This window comes from Rhinatrema bivittatum, chromosome 9 (genome assembly GCF_901001135.1).
Source record: "Rhinatrema bivittatum chromosome 9, aRhiBiv1.1, whole genome shotgun sequence".
Taxonomy (NCBI): Eukaryota; Metazoa; Chordata; class Amphibia; order Gymnophiona; family Rhinatrematidae; genus Rhinatrema; species Rhinatrema bivittatum.
In genome coordinates, this window is record NC_042623.1 from 127,388,718 (window position 1) to 127,407,490 (window position 18,773).

An 18,773-nucleotide genomic window follows, 5' to 3' on the forward strand; every position below is an offset into this window, starting at 1 on the left:
ACACTTTTAAAGTACAATAAGTCTCTGAAAATATTACACCAGGCCTTAAGACACCAATACATCTCCTATTAGGAAAACGGACCTACACAGAAACTACACGCCAGCAGAAAACCTCACCTGAATCACGTGCTGTCCCTCACCTAACATAGAATAAAGAGACCAAAACGCAAAACAAGAAACATGCAGAAAAAAGTGAATTGGAAACTGCAACAAGCCAGAGTCTCTGTATGCAGTGTAACAAAGGAAAAAAGAAACATCACCCATCCTTATAAAACAAATCAAGAAATATAAAATCATCAGCAGTAAAACTGTACTAACAAAAAGAACATATTTCAAAACAGCTGATGAGTGGAATATCCAATAATTAAAAACTCATATAAAACATTTCCAGATACCAACAAAATATTTCAAAATAGCAGAGACAAAGACCCAGTAATGAAAAATAATAAGGATACAAAAACTTTTTTGCTCTGCATACCTGGGAACGTTTGATATCCAGGTGTCCTGAGATTGTTCTGAATTAGCAGGAGGAGGGGTGGTTTGCTTGGAACTTTCTCCTCTCTCAGTCACATACCAGCGCTCTCTCTCACACTGGCTCTCAATGACACACCTATACACACATGCTCTCAGTACTCACATATACACGTTTTTTCTCTCTCACTTATATAGGTTCTTAATTACACATTTACACACATGCTGTCTATTTTTTCACGCTTACACACACACACAGGCTTTCAATCACATAAATACATGCTGTCTTTTTCTCTCACACACAGACTCTCATTCACATGCTTATAAACATGTCCTCTCTTTCTCTCATTTAAACACAGGCTCTCAATCACATACTCACATGCTCCATCACCTAAACCAGCTCTCAATCACACACAGACACACATTTATTTTTAGTTTTTTTATACCGATTTTCCTGCATAAAACACACATGATCTCTCTCTTACTTATACACACAGGCTCTTAATCATACATACACATGATTTCTCTCACACACAAAGGATCTCAATCATACACACATACGCTTTCACACAAACAGGTTTTCAATCACAAACTTACACATACAGGTTCCCAATGGTAAACTTGTATCGGGTGCGTGCGCGGGAAGCAGAGACCACGCTAGTGCTCGCTCATTCACTCTCTCTCTCTCCCCCACCCCGGGAACTCGCGGCAGCCTTCTCCCAATGCTAACCTCTTCATTTTCAGCCCTCGCGGAGGTGGAGTCCCATCGGCCGCGGTTGAAGCTCTTCATTTTCCTCCGAGCCATGCTGCAGTCTTCTTTTGTTCGGGCCGATGCCGAGCGCACTAGCGTGGCCTCTTCTTGCCGCGCACGCACCCGATACTCTCCACTTCCTCTTCCGGGCCGCGGGGGGGGGGGGCGGGAAGAAGAGAGCACGCCGGTGCCGCTGACTCCAGCTGTCCTGCCGCGTTCTGCCCGGGCTGACAGCATTTTAAGCCCGGGCGGAGGAGGACCGGGGAGCAGCTGGGTCAGCGGGAAAGTGTGGCGACACTTGTCTGCGAGCCAGATGCAGCCCTCAAAAGAGCCATATCTGGCTCGCGAGCCATGGGTTCCCGACCCCTGCTCTAGAATTTGGAGATGGCCAAGGAGTCAAAAATTGCTTTACCATCTCTACTGTGTTGGTCAACACCAGAGATTTAAGGGGCTCAAGGACAATCAGGGATGAGATGGAAATGGAAGATTGCTGAGGGATGGAAGAGCAGAGTAGAGGTAAATAAGGGGTAGAACAGAGTTGAATACTAATAAGGGAAAACAACTGGAGTTGAATACTGGTTGGGGAAGAAAAACAAAGTAGAAGAAAGGAGAGAAATAAAGAAGGAAAGATGATGACATGTTACTTATAACACAAAGGAGGCAGTGGGAGCAAATATAATTGAATGCCCTGGGCACTAAAATGCTTAGTTACAGCACTAACAACCACTACCCAATATTCACCAGACAAGCTGAAATTTTATATTAGCTCACCTGCCAAGAGGAGTTCCACAGCTGCCAACTCTGCAATTTCAAAGAGATCACTCAGTATGAATGCTTCATTAATGAGCTGCTCTGGAAGAAGTCTGGTTCCCTGCTGGCCCTGGATAGCAATGCCTTCTGTGCTTGCTTTCTGAACCTTCTCATGTTGCTGAATATTCTTTGGCTAAAAAAAATAATAATAATAATCATGCACACAGATTTGCTTCTTTACCTGTCACATGTGTTCTAGGAGGACTGCAGGATGCCAATCCTCACACATGGATGACAACATCCGATGGAGTCCAGCACAGAAAACAGGTCAAATTTTCTAGCACTTTGACTGAGCCTCTGAGCATACCATTATACCACAAATCCACACAGGGTCCCCCTTCAGTCTCTTAACATAGAATTCAGGAAAAACCCACAAAATGGAAACCCAACTCCATGGGGAGGTGGGTGGGTTTCATGAGGACTTACATCCTGCTGTCCTTGGAGAATACCCATTACAGGTAAGCAACTCTGCTTTCTCAGAGGACAAGCAGGATGGCAGTCCCCTCACATGGCTGAATCCCTAGCTACAGGTTGCTGCCCAACAAAAAAGGGGACCAACAAAAACACCAAAACCAGAGACAACAGGCACAAGAACAAAACAGGCCCTAGGCAGGAGACTTCCTAAAGACAGACTGGCCAAATCTGCTGTCATGTCAGCCATCCCTATCCAAATATGTGGAGAGAACTCCGCTTCACAGCTCTGCAGATCTCCTTAGGAACTGCTTTCAATTGGGCCACCAACGCTGCCATGGTTCAAACAGAGTGAGCATGGACATGACTCCCAAGATGCAATCCTGCCTGTACATAACAGAAGGAGATGCAATCTGCTAGGCAACACGATACCCAGCCTGTTCTGGTCAAAAGAAACAAAAAATTGGGTGAACTGTCTATGGGCTTCTGTCCGCTATAGATAGAAGGCTAAGGCTCTTTTGCAGTCCAAACTGTGCAGGGCTTGTTTACTTTGGTGTGAATGGGGTCTAGAAAAGAATGTTGGAAAGACAATGGACTTGTTAAGATGGAAAACTGATGCCACCTTAGGCAGGAACTTAGGGTGTGTACACAAGACCACCCTGTCATGACAAAACTTAGTAAAAGCTAGATAAGCCACTAAGGCCTGGAGCTCGCTAACCCTCTGTGCTCAAATGACTGCCACCAAAAATATGACTTTCCCAGTCAGGTACTTCAGACCAAAGGAATACAGCAGCTCCAAAGGAGCTTTCCTCAGCTTGGCCAGCATCACATTGAGATCCTAGGACACAGCAGGAGGCCTTAGAGGAGGCTTCAACTGAAGCAGACTTCATATAAAAATTTTACAACTACAGGCTGTACAGAGATAGGCTTACCCTCTACACTGTGATATGCGCCAAGCGCACTCAGGTAAACTTTCACAGAGTTGGTTTTAAAACCAGCTTCTGAAAGATGTAGAAGGAAGTCAAGTGGTTTGTGTGCTGGGCAGCAGAAAGGATGCAAGGCCTTTTGCTCACACAGGGGCGGATTTTCAGAGCCCTGCTCGCGTAAATCCGCCCAAAACCGGGCGGATTTACGCGAGCAGGGCCCTGCGCGCCGGGAAGCCTATTTTACATAGGCCTCCCGGCGCGCGCAGGGCCCCGGGACTCGCGTAAGTCCCGGGGTTCTCGGAGGGGGGCGTGTCGGGGGCGGGCCCGGTCGGCGCGGCGTTTCGGGGGCATGTCGGCAGCGTTTTGGGGGCGGGTACGGGGGCGAGGCTACAGCCCAGGGGCGTGGCCGCGCCCTCCGTACCCGCCCCCAGGTCGCGGCCCGGCGCGCAGGAGGCCTGCTGGCGCGCGGGGATTTACGCCTCCCTCTGGGAGGCGTAAATCCCCCGACAAAGGTAAGGGGGGGTTTTAGACAGGGCCGGGCGGGTGGGTTAGGTAGGGGAAGGTGAGGGGAGGGCAAAGGAAAGTTCCCTCCGAGGCCGCTCCGATTTCGGAGCGGCCTTGGAGGGAACGGGGTAGGCTGCGCGGCTCGGCGCGCGCCGGCTATACAAAATTCATAGCCTTGCGCGCGCCGATCCAGGATTTTAGTGGATACGCGCGGCTCCGCGCGTATCTACTAAAATCCAGCGTACTTTTGTTTGCGCCTGGAGCGCAAACAAAAGTAGGCTATTCGCGCGCCTTTTAAAATCCGCCCCACAGCATGGAGAAACTCGTTCACTTCAGTCTATATAAAACTTTCTGGTGGAAGGCTTTCTGAAAGCCACCAGGATATGAGACACATCCTCTGAAAGATTAAGGGGTTTGAGAGTCATCCACTCAACAAGCAGGCTGAGAGAGACAGGGCCTGAAGGTTAGGATTATGCAACCTGCCCATTCCTGCATGATGAGATCTGGGAAACTAAAGATGGCCATCTCCCGTAGGAGTGCAGGCCAGCCTTGTCCTGGACTATAAGGGATTATAAGAATCCTAGCCTCCTGTCCTCGCAAATCTTATAAGTCTTCACTACCAGTGGAGCTGGAGGATATATGTATAGAAGACTCTTGACTCAATTTAGGGTCAAGGTATCTGAGGCTGGCCTGCCTTGAGTCCTATACAGGAAGCAGGACTAAGGAACCTTCCTATTTCAAAGCACAGCAAACAGATCCCTACCTGGGCTCCTCCTGATCCAGAGACAACTCATGGGGCTTGAAGGCATGACTCAGCCTCTCCACTAATACATTCTCCACAACGGCCAGATACATGGCTCTGAGCACCATCCCGTGGGAATGAGTCCATGACCAGATATAAACCGCTTCCTGACACAGGAAGTATAACTAGTGCCTCCCTGCTTGTTGACATACAGACTGACAAGCAGATTGCAATGTGGTATTAAGCCAATTTTGTTGGACAACCAATCTCTGAAAGCCCACAGAGCGTGCCGGATTGCTTAAGCTCCAGGAAATTGATATGATGTTTCTCCTGGGTGGACTTCAAACACTGGGTGTTGAACCCATCTACATGAGCTCCCCAGCCCAGGGTCAATGCATTTATTATCAACATAATCTGAACCTGGGTACTTTGGAAGGCAATCCCTGTTCCAGACTGGAAATGTCCCACCACCAGGACAAAGAGTTCTAGATGGCGGGGATATTTGGATGCAGCCTCGGAGGTTCTGTGTGGCCTAATGCCACAGGGACCTTAGGGTCCATTGGGCGCTCCAAATATGCAGCCTTACCAGGGGTGTGACATGCACTGAAGTGCTTATGGCCCAGAACCTTAACATATCCCAGGCCTGATACCCTCTGGCTTTCTTGAATCCTCACTGCGATGGTCATCAAGTTGATGGCCCATTGCCGCAGCAGGTAGGTCTGAGCAGTGTCTATCAGGGCTCCAATGAAGTCCAACTAAGGTGGGATTTGGGATATTTGGCAATGAACCCTACTGACTCAAACATTCAGATAGTCGAATGCATGGTTGAATGATTTAACTGCAGTAACATTTTTGAGACCATTGCAGATTGCATTGCCAGCTCTGTTCCTCAAGAGATTTTAATAAATGAAACCTCAGATTAATTTGTTTCGGATAGGTTGCTTAAAAGCATAAGTCAGGTTTTTAATTAATCAAGCATGCAGACCATTGTTCTGTCTTGCTGTATTATTGTAAATATTAATATGTCTACATACGTTAACAAGAACCCTGGATTGGTCAGTTATAAATATTTTTTTAAATAGAACACTCATACCAAAAGCTTCTGGCAGGTTTCAAAAAAACACTCATGAGTGGATTTCCCTAACTATTAAGTAAACTTGTATGTAGTCTAGAGGTACCTACCCCATGATCAGGGCTGCAGGGTGAAGAGTGGAAGTGAGAGGGCTGCACAGGGTTAGAAAGAGGAGGAGTACAGAGAGGGCAGGAAGAGGGGAAAGAAGGCGTAGTAGAAGGCAAATAATCAAGAATGTAGGTTAGAATCCCTAGCTTCTAGCCTTTTCCTTCTGAAGAGAAGCCAGAAACAGATGATATTTAAAAAGGCAAGTATTTTATAAGTTACGAGAGTTATATGCTGTATACCGGATTTTTAAAGAGCGAGATGAAGTCAGGCTTGTGTTTCTTCAGCATCAGATCCAGCATGTGGACAGCTTCAGGTTGCCTCTTCCATACTGCATTTACTACCGTTTGCCAGACATCTTTACATGGACCCCAGAGGCTCGCAGCTAAAAAAAAAAAAAAAATAATGAAATGGTGAAGTTTAATGAAAGAAAAAAAAATCATTTTTCCCCATAGTGGTTTTGATTTAAAACAAGTAGATTTAAGTTACTGGTAATGTATTTTGATATTTAAACAGAGACTGCATCACTCCTTTTAAAATGCATGCAATGTTTAAATGCATGCCTAAAAATGAAAAAAAAAAACAAAACGCTTTACATGTATCTTTAATAACTATTCAAAATAAATGCACTTTTTTTTGTAGAAAACCTTAATTTTTTTTTTTTAAGGTGTTGCAGCCACAAAAAAATCAATTATGACTTGCTTATTTTATTTACCAAAGCTAACTTAAGCAGATATTTGGTTCAAACATACTGAGTAATTTATTTTCACATTTCTAATTCACTTTAATGAACAGTTGAATATTTTGGAATATTTTTGCCATATTGTATTATGATAATCCCAAAAAAATATAGATTGCTTTAAAAAAAAATTTAATTTTTGGGTATTTTTCTTAAACTTCTAGAAAGTGTAAATGAATGCAGAAAGAGACCCAACTGGCCCAGTCTGCTCACTTGCAATTCTTCCACATTGGATAAAATGAGCTATAAATTCCCCCAATCCGAACCAACTCTCCACTCCCATAATCTTCTACATGAATTCTCAACCCCTTTCCTACCACTGCCCACAATATCAGAAGTGGGCAATTCCGGTCCTCAAGGGCCACAAACCAGTTGGGTTTTCAGGATATCCCTAATGAATATGCATGAGAGATTTGCATGTCCCCTGCCTTAGCTAAATGCAAATATTTCATGCATATTCATTAGGGATATCTTGAAACAACTGATTTGTAGCCTTAGAGGACTAGAATTACCCACCCCTGCTCTATATTAAGCTCAACTGTGTGCAGAATCTATTAAGGTACTGAATTCTATCACCTACACTAGTAGGCTATTTCAGGTCTTATCTTCCTGTATGATTTTCACAAGACCAATCCTAAATCTCAACATCCATGTTCCATTCCATGTCTTATTACCAAGTTGTCTAATATGCCACACATCTACCAAATCTAGCAACCTTTTGGCCAGAATATTTGTGTTTTGTTTCTTGGCTTACAGGACTACCCCGCAAGCCACCACACTCACTGGCATTGCTGCTGATGGCCTCTTATTGTGGCAGACAACCACCACTGCAGCACATTGCTGACGGTGTCATCCCAGTCAGGCCGCCACCTCCACTTGGGTACGTGTGCCCATAATATAGGCCCAGTGGCAGGAAACTAAGCAGGGTACTCTGGGGCCTTTGCTTAAATAGGGCTGATATCATCAGAGCACTGCCTCACCTCAGCCATAGGACTCCTGCCTAGAGCAGTGTATGTTGCTCCTGAATTTCCAAATGCTCCAGCATTCCTGGCTCCTGTTTGCTCCTCTGTTCCTGGTTCCTTCCTCCTGCATTCCTGTCCTCCAGCATTGACTTGCCCTGCCTTGCTGTCTCATCCAGTGTCTCTTGTGTGTCTTCATCCATCCTTGGCCTAAGCCCTGATACTGACCTCTTGCTTGGGACCTATGGTTGCCTGCCACCTGAACTCTTGCCTTGCACCTAACTACATTTACTTGCCACCTACCCCAACCCTCGGCATGTGGCAAGTATCCTGTCCCATAATCTTCAGCTTACTGCCTGTCCTGATCCCAGTATTCATTTGGACACTTGCTCTCTCTACTGGCCTAGGTAACTGCCTAAGTCCTACAGGCCGTAAAAAAGTCCAAGGGTTCAACCTGCATTGAAGGTGGCTGGTAGACTGGAGCTTCACTACTATCCTACTTCAGGGTGTGTTCACCAGCTGTCAATGTAGGCCTCATAAGTTCACCTATGAGGCTATGCCAACTACATCACAGCTTGTCATACCAGTCATCACAATTTGGCCTCCTCATGCTCAATGACATTTGGATTTAAACCATGGCAATTCCATGCATGTAACCTTAATGTCTTCTTGGAAGTCCGATGCAGTCATACCATCTTTGTGAGGGTCATAAATGCTACCCCATGCACGTTACTCCCTTTGGTAAAACTCTCCATAGCCTACTACCACTATCCCTTCACTTGTTGCAAGTAAGGATACTTTATATGTTTACCCCATCACTTTTTGAAGTCTATTACTATTTTAGCTTCCAACACCCATTCCAGAAGAGCATTCTAACCAACCATTCACTACTTTTTCTTTGCAGACAGTGGTTCTAAACCCAATGCTCTGGACATGCCCAGCAATGTTCCCTCTACAGACTGGGTTATTTGTACAAAAAAAAAAAAAAGAAAAATTTGGTTATATTACCATGTGAGTACTACTTTCTTTGATGCAAAATGTTTCTCCATGTTATGCTAGCAGCAACCCAATCCTTAAAAGGGAATATTAGGTGATTATTTTAAGGGATGCACTTAGCTAATCTACTAACAGCAGTTACAATAAAATGTGTGAATGAAAGTATTTTCTGCAAGAATATTCAAAACCACTTCCTGCATGCAACTGAAATTAATAAAAAGAGGAAACTTCTGTTTAAAACTGAATGCCATAATGACCATAATGCCATAAAGGCCAATAAATTACCATCATTTTCACAGCAAGAATAAAAGTTACACAAGAACCGGACTTTCAAAATATAGATAAGACCCATTACCAAATACAGAATAGAAAAACCAAAGTATAAATAAAAATTTGCCAACTGTTCTAGGAAGCCACAAGCCCAACTGGATTATGCAGCACAACAATGGAAAACAAACATCATTCCTCATAAATCAAGTAATAAAATCAAGAGAAGACTTCCTAAAATTAAAACCATAAATGCCAAAACAACTGACGAACATCAATTTTAAAAACTTACACAAGTTTCTTCTAATATTTCCCCAAAACAAAATGTTTCAAAACAGGATCAAATCACACCCAATAATTAAAACTAAATTAAAATTGTAAAGTGTCTTTCTCTCCAGACCGGAGATCTTTTGATTTCCAGTCACCCTGAGATTGTCATGGCCTGGTGGAGGTAATTTGTGCGACCCTAACGTCTGTCTCTCTCTTACAATGACATTTATTCTCTCATACACATGCTAATGCTCACACACTTCCACTCTCTCCCTCACACACACACTATCAGGCCGACGCCATATCGGGGGCTCCAACAGCATGCCCCTATATGCGCATTTACGCATGTTTTGGATGTGCTCAACTTGCGCCAATGCAGTACCAGGATTAGCACGTCCATAACACGCATGCAAACCAACACGTAGCAAATAGCACCCATTGCATTTAAATTGCATGTAAATGAGCGAATTAGCTTATTCCCCATGCAGTAATGTATGCCCAAAACAAGTGTGTCCATAATGAGTTTTTTTAACAAATTAAATTTAGCCCTGTATCTATCCCTGGCGTTACTGTGGCAGTGCTATCGGTAGCAGACATTCCCAAAAGGTTTGTGTGATTTCTACCATTTCAACAATGAATATTATTTATTTTCTTGTCCTCATCACTTTTTTCTTGCGAATGCACGTGATAAGGCAAAGGAGAGTGATTATTCAAACAATCCGAAGAATGTAAGACAAAAGGACCATGTGATAACACAGGCAAGCAAATAACTCCATTAAATTTAGGATAGCTATATGTTGATGAACGGATGCCCAAGTCCTGGATGTCCGAGCAAGGAGCACCCGTGATTTACACATGAATGCAATGTCCTTCAATTAAATGTTGGTTTTCTTGTTTATATTATCTACGTGGCCTATTCCTTTGTCCTTCCATGCCCTCTGTGTGTTCAGGTTTGTAGGAGTCAGTTGGGAAAGTTATGTTTACATCGATTAATGGACAGTTGCTATTCCTACCTGTTATCTTTAATTGTGAAGTAATGGGGACTTGGATTGGCCCCTGATGAACATTGGATGCTGGGCTTGATGGACCCTTGGTCTAACCAAGTATGCATGCATGTCTTATGTTCCTTTTTGTTTTTGTTCGTAGGTACAGCTCAAAGCTATCTGTAAATCCTGCGGTGTCCAGCCAAGAACAACCCTCCTTGGATTGCCCGAGACAGGTGTAGTGAGAAAATACCAGCTCAACTCTCAGGAAATTTTAACCCTTTATGAGTACCTGCACAGTGACCTTAACCCCATCGCCTATCACAATCATGCTGTGCCTGGGTTAGTGAAACTTCCGTGCACTTTGCAGTTTTTTGTCACTGAAAGTTTCCAAAATATTGTTGATATCTCTTCCAGGATGGATCAGTCCTCTCGTATTACCTTGTCTCCAAGCTGACCGCCCAACGGAGCACAGACGTCCAGGCGATAATGTCTCGCAAAAGTATGGATAAACTTCCAGGTTGCCGCCCTATAAATTTCCTGAGTGGAGACGGAAGAGCTCTCCGCCCAAGATGTCGCCTGGGCTCGAAGAGAATGAGCCTTGACAACCAGCGGAGGGGACTTACCTACGCCAAGGTACGCCGCTATGATCGCTCCCTTCAACCACCGCACTATAGATTGTTTGGAGGCCATGCAACCCTTCTGGGGTTGCACCCTTCCGGGTGCGAGGACAGAAACTCCTTATTTCCACTGCGAAGAAAAGCCCCTAAGGCCGCCACCTGAACCCGAAGAGAATTGTAAGCAAGACCCAAATCCAAACCTGCCTGCAAGAAGGAAAGGACTTGTGACACTGAGGCCTGCATGGGAAGAATGTCATTCGCTCCACACCAATCCTCAAAGACCTTCCAGACTCGAACATAGGTAACAGAGATGGATATCTTACATGCTTTCAGTAGCGTTGAAATAACCGGCTCCGGATAACCACGCCTCCTCAACTGACGCCTCTCAAAAGCCAGGCCGCAAGACAGAAGCGATCTGCCTCCTTGAAAAATATTGGTCCCTGGCGTAGAAGACATGGCAGCTGACCGAGATGAAAGGGACCCTCCACCGTCAAATTGTGCAGATCCGCGAACCACGGTCGTCGGGGCCACTCTGGCGCCACAAGGATCACTGGCCCTTGGTGTGCCTCTATCCTGCGGATGACCTTGCCCACGAGAGGCCATGGTGGGAAAACATATAGGAGACAGTGGCGCGGCCACGCCAGGACCAGCGCGTCCACGCCCTCGGCGCCGCACTCCCACCTGCGGCTGAAGAAGCGGGCGGCCTTTGCATTTCCGGCAGTTGCCATTAGGTCTACGTGCGGTGTCCCCCATCGCCATACTATTATCCACATCGCCTGCTGCGAGAGCTCCCACTCTCCGGGATCCAAGTTTTGTCGGCTGAGAAAGTCCGCCTGTACGTTGTCCACTCCCGCTATATGCGAGGCCGCTAGTCGTTTGAGGTGAAGCTCTGCCCACTCCATCAATTTGTCAGTTTCCAGAGAGACCAACCGACTTCTCGTGCCTCCCTGGCGATTGATGTACGCCACTGTAGTCGCATTGTCCGATAGCACCCTGACTGCTTGATGGCGTACTATGGGGAAGAAACCCTGTAACGCCAGACGGACCGCCCTGGTCTCCAAGCGGTTGATGGGCCACTTCAACTGTTCCTCCGTCCATCGACCCTGGATTGAGCTGTCCCGACAGACCGCTTCCCAGCCTGTGAGGCTGGCGTCCGTGGTGATAATCACCCAATCCGGGTCCTCCAGCAACACCCCCTGAGCTAGGTGCCGTGGTTCCAGCCACCAATGGAGACTGATGAAGGTTCCTCTCAGAATCGGAACGATTGCCTGGAAATCTCTCGACACCGGCTGCCACCGGGAGAGTAGGGATCTCTGCAGAGGCCTCAGATGCGCGAATGCCCAAGGAACCAGATCGATGGTCGAGGCCATGGTCCCCAGTACCTGCAGGTAGTCCCAGGCAGTGGGCGTCTCGAGCGCCATAAATCCTTGAATCTGCTGACGCAGAGAATGAGCTCTATCCGGATGCAGAAAAACCCTGGCATTCTTGGTGTTGAAGTGAGCTCCCAGAAAATCCAACGACTGGGACGGGACCAGGCTGCTTTTGGTGAAGTTGACAATCCATCCCAGAGATTAGAGAAGTTGTACCACTCTGTCGACTGCGAGGATACACTGCGCTCGTGACTTTGCACGGATGAGCCAATCGTCTAGGTAAGGATGCACAAGGATGCCTTCCTTGCGCAAGGTTGCCGCCACTACCACCATGATCTTCGTGAATGGCCTGGCCACAGCTCCACAGGTTAAGGGAAGAGCGCGAAATTGGAAGTGTTGACCCAAAATTTTGAAGCGTAGGTAACGCTGATGAGCTTGACAAATTGGTATGTGGAGATACGCCTCCGTGAGATCCAACGAAGCCAAGAATTCTCCCGGATGAACTGCCGCTAACACTGAACGGAGTGTCTCCATGCGGAAACGAGGGACTCTGAGGGACCGGTTGACCTGCTTGAGGTCCAGGATAGGACAAAAAGTAGCTTCCTTCTTGGGAACCACAAAGTAGATTGAATAATGCCCCCGGCCCAGTTCGGCGGCTGGCACCGGCACTATGGCCCCCAATTGAAGGAGACGATCGAGGGTCTGCCGCACAGCTCCCTGTTTGATTAAGGACCCGCAAGGGGAAAACAGGAACCGGTCCCGAGGAGCGCAAACAAAATCCAAAGCGTAACTGCATCTTAGAATATCCAGAACCCATTGATCAGACGTGATTTGGACCCACTCTTCGTAGAAGAGAGCAAGGCGACCCCCCAGTCGAGGGACCACCTCGCGGGTCCGTCTGGCATCATTGGGTAGATTTAGCGGATGTACCAGCACCCTGCGCTTCCTTACCCTGGCGGCGCCCACGAAAGGGCCGGTTCCAAGAGTGCAAACGAAAAGAGGGAGCCCGAGGTGGCTGTTGCCTCTGAGGACGCGCTCTCCGCTGGTTACGATAACGGTTTCTGGAGTAATTATATGATCTTGACGAACGGGGTCGATCTTCGGGAAACTTGTGCACCGCGTTCTCATTAAGGGACTTGATGATCTGATCCAAGTCTTCACCAAAAAGATACCTACCCTTAAAAGGAAGGGACCCCAAACGTGTCTTGGAAGAGGCATCAGCCGACCAATTGTGAAGCCAAAGGAGCCGACGCGCTGAGACCGCAGCCACCATGGTTCGGGCTAGGACCCTTAAAAGATCATATAAAGCATCCGCTCCATAGGCAACCACGGCTTCCAGTCTGTCCGCCTGGTGAGTCTCAGCGTCTGGTAAGGACTGGGAGGAGAGAAGCTGCTGCACCCACCGAAGACCCGCTCGCTGTGCGAGGGAACTGCAGATAGCCGCCCGCATCCCTAAGGCCGAGACCTCAAAGATACGCTTGAGGTAAACCTCCAGCTTCCGATCCTGCATATCCTTCAACGCCGTCCCTCCAGTGACAGGAATACTGGTATGCTTTGTGACCGCTGATACCGCAGAATCTACAGCGGGAACTTTGAGAATTTCCAAAAAATCGGCCGGCAGAGGATACAATTTTTCCATGGCTCTACCGACCCTAAGGTTGGCCTCCGCGGAATCACATTCCCGAGTGATCAACTGCAAGATCTTGTGATGAGTGGGAAAAGACTTGGCTAGAGGCCGCAGTCCTGCTAGGAGGGGATCCCCCCTTCTTGAGAGCCGGGTCAGGCCCCACCGGTTCCGGAGGGGGATCAATATCCATTTCCTGGAGGATGTAGGGAATGAGGTCATCTAACTCCGCCGCTTGGAAGATGCAGAGGACCCTAGGGTCGTCGCCCTCCACTTGGGCCGCCAAGGTGGGGTCATCCACGTCAGGGTCCTTGGGATTGTCCTTCCCCCAAAGTCTGTATTATCGATGGTGTCCTGGTAGGGCCACGAGATGTCCCTGCTCCCCCGCCTACTAAAGGGGGGCGAGGCTGAGGGAGGGTCCCACCCAGGAGTGGGGGTAGGACATGGTATCTTGGGGGGAGAGGGTCCCCAGGTCCCGAAGGTCGTGTCTCTGCTCTGAAGAAAAGCTCTGTGCATCAGGACTATGAATTCAGGGGAAAAGGCCTGGCATCTTGAGGGGTCACCCCCCGGGGGATCCCCCCCTCTGCCAACCAGGATTAGACTCTGAGTAAGGGTCCAAAACGGGCCTAGAAGTGGGGAACGGATTATTTGTGTCCTCCTCAGAAAGCGCGGCATCAGAATCTTGCAACAAAATGGCCGCCGTTCCCGCGGTGAGAGGGAACGGGGCCTGGCGCTTCCTTCCCACGCGGTCTGCAGCTCGAACATCCTTGTTAGTAGCTGGCGTACATTCCCCCTCAGGGAAACAGCCTGAGCACAGACCCTCTTCAGAAAATAATCCGGCCCTGTCGGAGCCCTCACAAGGCGCCGCGGACTGCATCACCGCAGGGAGAGAGAGAGGGGGGGAGGGAGGCTCTACAGGTGGCTGGCGCCTAAAATGAGCGCCGACCCGGCAACGGACGCTTGCTGCGGTCCCCCACCGACCTGAAGAAGAACTGACGGGGAATTACCCTCCCGACAGCAGGCGGCCCCGGGGAATGGTGCTTTGCGGGGCCGCAGGTCGGGACGTCGGTCGCTCCCAAAAGGGAGGGGGGAAAACCTGGGTCAGGAGGGAGAGGCTGGCGCTACCGACTTTCCCCTCAGAGAGCCGAACGGAGTCCAAAAAATTGCAGTCTTCTGCTGAAAAAGATGACGAAACAAAAATACACTTACCCCAACTGAGCCCTCAGTGAGGAAAATGAGAAAAGAAAGAAAGAAAACAGGCAACAGCCTGTCAGCAAGTCACCAGGCTAGAGAGCTCTCCCCCTGCTGAAAGAGGAGCCTTAGCAAAGTGACCTAAACTGTACATTTAAAACTTCCTTTTTTTTTTTTTTTTTTTTTTTTAAACTTGATCCCCCTGAGGAGGTAGCCCTAAGCTAACAAGCTGGGGACCACAAGTTTTGACTCCAGATGTGAGCTACCAGCTCACATCTGGAGTCAAAACGTTACTGAGAGCTGTTACAGCGGAGGCGTGGTTATATGGGTCCTTCCCTGGGAATTTTGTGTTCTGACTCCATCTGCTGGACATGGAACATAACCCACCGTCTGGAATGATCCTGGTATGTACAGGGAATGAGTTGTGCAATCAGATTTAATTAATATTAAAAAGATGGAAAATGCTACTAGAGTTTTAAACTTAAGAGCTTTGAATTTCCCGTGTATTGGTGTTTACAGGAGGTCCTGCTGTTTCCAGAAGAATTTTTTCCCCTACTATCCAGGATATATTTTATAGCTCCAGTGAAGGAGAAAGATGAACTTACTAATGTGGTACAGGAAAATGGAGAAGCAGGCGCTCATATAAGTAATTTGTCTTCAGATACAGAGAATGTGGAATATCGTGGAACTTTGTTTATGACATTTATTTTTCCTTCTGATCGAGAGTGTGTTGAAATTATTTTTTCATAATCGTGGAAAATTGTTTCTGGGACAGAAAAAGTATGGTTGTACCCTGATACAGCCAGGATTACTCAGCAACGTTGCAAGAAATCTCATCAAATGGGCACAGAAGCAAGTCAGTTAGGAGCTAATATGATAATGCTTTATCCATGTAAATTACTTCTAAAATTTCAAAACAGATAGTTGTTTTATAAGCCTTCACAACTACACTTGTTTCTAGATTCACATTTGCCGCAAAATGTTAGCTAAAAGGGTAGTGGAAGTACATTGAATAAATGTCCCGATACTTCTCTCTGTTCTTAAGTATGCGCAGGAAATATTTGTTATGTTCCTCCTGAAGAATATGTCTGAGTAAGATAACCAAGAATACCCAGACTCCTCTGCTGTACTAGCCTGTCAGAGGTGAATGAACTTTGAGAGACTTTCTGACTATCACAGATTCAACGGATGCAGAAGAGTTGGGAAACTGGTAAATCCTGCAAAGCTTATAATTACAGGCCAGGAAGGCATCAATGACTTGCAGAGAATCTCTGAGACAGATTTGCTGGCAACAAAAGGAGAGAGGCCTATTTTAATGGCCACATTTACTTCACAATGCAGGGATACTCGTTCTGCAGGAAACCAGGATGCAAGCCTTTATCTTGCAGATATTGGTTTCAATGACCTGAAACCAATTTGAATGAATCCTGGTGCCAAGCTCTATTCAAGACCCAGACTGGGAGGTGTTTACAATAAACAAAGAAGAACAACAGAAGACAAGAAGAGAATACTTGTATCAAAGCCAGTATGATACAGGAACTTGTTTACATTGGGAGGAGGAACAGGGTTAGAAGAATTCTTAGTTGAGGGAGGTCCTCACAAGCATTTCCTATACAGGATAGATTGTCATGACAACTGTATCATGTGTTTGTGGGCGGTTACACTTTTCTGGAAGCTTCGGGAAGGTTGTATTTAATTATATAAGTCAAAGCATGGCAGAGATTCAGGGAGATGCTACTTATTACAGATAGAGGGCAGATTGCATCTCACAAGAACACTTGTCTTTGCATGTCTTTTGAAAAAGCCAAAATAAACTAAATTTTAAAACCTCTTGCTGAATTGCAGTGTTCTTGTGCCCTAAGCTATGAGTCCCAAAATTAGACACTCCTCCCCCGATTTCATGGTAAAAAGAAGTGATGGGGTTGTGAGTAAAGAAAGTATTTTCTTTTTCCATTTTTTGGAAATGTACCTTTTCTAAGTAGCCAGATTTCTTTTTGGAAATGTATTTACTCTCCGTATTTAGATTAATCCTGCTACTTTGTATTTCATTGATATGCTGTATTGCTATCTTATATTCTTTAAATTTAATAAAAACAAAAGTGGGGGGGGGGGGAGAATTAAAAAAAAAACAAACAAACAAACTTAGGCAAAGCAGTGCTATAGAATTATTTATTTTTGCTCTTGGCCAAGGTGACCCCCCCTTTCGGGCCCCCATTACCTGACCCAATGTGTATGCACCAGTGAGGCTTCAATGGAGGCCTTCAGCATGGAACTCCATGACCTAGCCCTCATACAGAGCAAGGCCAACGTCTGGCCTTTGCCAAACCATGGCCCGTAAAGAAGGGACGTAATGCATAGCTCGCACAAAACTAAAAACCTTTATTAAAGCAACAAAAGAAAATTCATTCTTTGAGAAACCACACCACACTGGCAACATCCTTTACAGCGCTGATTAGTTCACCCAGCAGGCGGGACACTTTGGGCACTGCTCTGGCATTTTCTGTACAAATATTATCGAGTACCCTGTGCACAAACTCCCAACCCTAGGTGACAGACTTGTCGTGATGCTTAACATCAGGCTGGCGCAGAAGTAAGTGCCCATCCCCTCCATGGAAAAGACTGCCTCTCCCAGGGCACCCGGAACCATTGTTGTCGCATCTCCTGGAGTTTCAGGGATAATCTGCGACAGAGCACGTGTGATCGGTACCTCAGGCTAGGTCTCCTCGACAAGTAGTCTTGTTTGGCAGGGAGACATTTCTGTTGAAGTAGGAAAGGTGAAGTCCAGTGTCGGGGGAGACTGTGTCTCTACTTCAACATCATGAGTCACACTATTGACTCTTTGATCTGTGGAGAAAGATTAAAACAAGTTGAAGTTCTTTATATAATTGTCAACTGTTAACCACACAAGCACCCAAAGGAAAAATCATCATATAAAAACATGGAAGCACATTCAAAAACATACCTTCAGCTCGGCCCAATGTCACACCCGTATGATGCACCCACACCATCCACGACCTCTGGGCGAAGAGTGCCCAGAACTAGCACCTCAATAGGGGGGGGGGGGAATCAAAACGATATCACATGGCGACCCACCACTAGTTGTGTGTGTCAATGCCTCAGTTTTTGCTGCCTTTTCTTTCACCTCCCTTCGTGTCGCGCCAGCAGAGCTGCATTTGTTTGACATCTCTGGTTTTTACAGAGAACGAGCTCACATCCACAGCTATTCTCTCCCAAATCCTTTTCTTGGTAGAAAAGAGGAAGCCTTCGATCAGAAGCGCACTTTATAATTTTCACACGGCCCAGCAAAGCAGCTCCTTCTCAGCTTCCAAGAAGCGTGTATCACATGATTGCTTCTTGAGCGCTTGGCAATCGCTGGGGCCTGTCTGCTCTTTCAGACCTACAGCATTCCTCTCCACCTGTACGAAGGATTGCTTTTCAGCCATGACAATCTAACTCTCTGCCCGTTGGAACTGTGAACAAAAAAAAAACCACACACATCATATATGTCCCAGCCACATGATCAAAATGTTCACCAGTTAATGGAAGAGCAACAGGAGCAGGGCACATGGTGGAGCATTAAGAGATATCACAACATGCACGTCCAGGCGAGGAGCAGTATCATACAGGCCCGTTAAGAGCATCCGGGTCATGCTCCTTGCATGGATTTCCAGGACTCGGGCACCCATATACAGACCCGTCCATGCGAGGAGCAGGACCCAGGCACTTGTAATGGGCCTGTACCCAGGCATCCAAGTCCTGAACATCCTTGCCTGGATGTCCAGGAATTGGGTATATATGCTGTTCGCCTAAGGGAAAAAAAAATAAAATAAATTACCTCTTGAAACTGAAGCGGAGTAGATCTGCCAGCAATAGCGAATCGAATATGAATCCCATGTACCAGTTCACAGTAGAGATCTAATTGAACTACTGAGCAAAAAAGGATTGTCCAACTCCTTGCAGCG

General features: G+C 46.7%; 1 protein-coding gene across 4 annotated transcripts in view; it reads right to left on the reverse strand.

Moving 5' to 3' along the window:
- The window catches only part of NUP205 (nucleoporin 205), a 558,669-nt gene that overhangs the window by 531,124 nt on the left and 8,772 nt on the right, over nt 1-18,773 (reverse strand). For all 4 annotated transcript variants that reach the window (XR_003858760.1, XM_029616971.1, XM_029616970.1 and 1 more), the window contains 2 exons: nt 6,035-6,177; nt 1,994-2,165 (listed from right to left, as the gene is read on the reverse strand). Coding sequence is in view for 3 of the 4 variants with exons in the window: in XM_029616971.1 (XP_029472831.1) it covers nt 1,994-2,165; nt 6,035-6,177 (315 nt within the window). In the remaining variant the exon portion in view is untranslated. The remainder of the gene's footprint in view (nt 1-1,993; nt 2,166-6,034; nt 6,178-18,773) is intronic.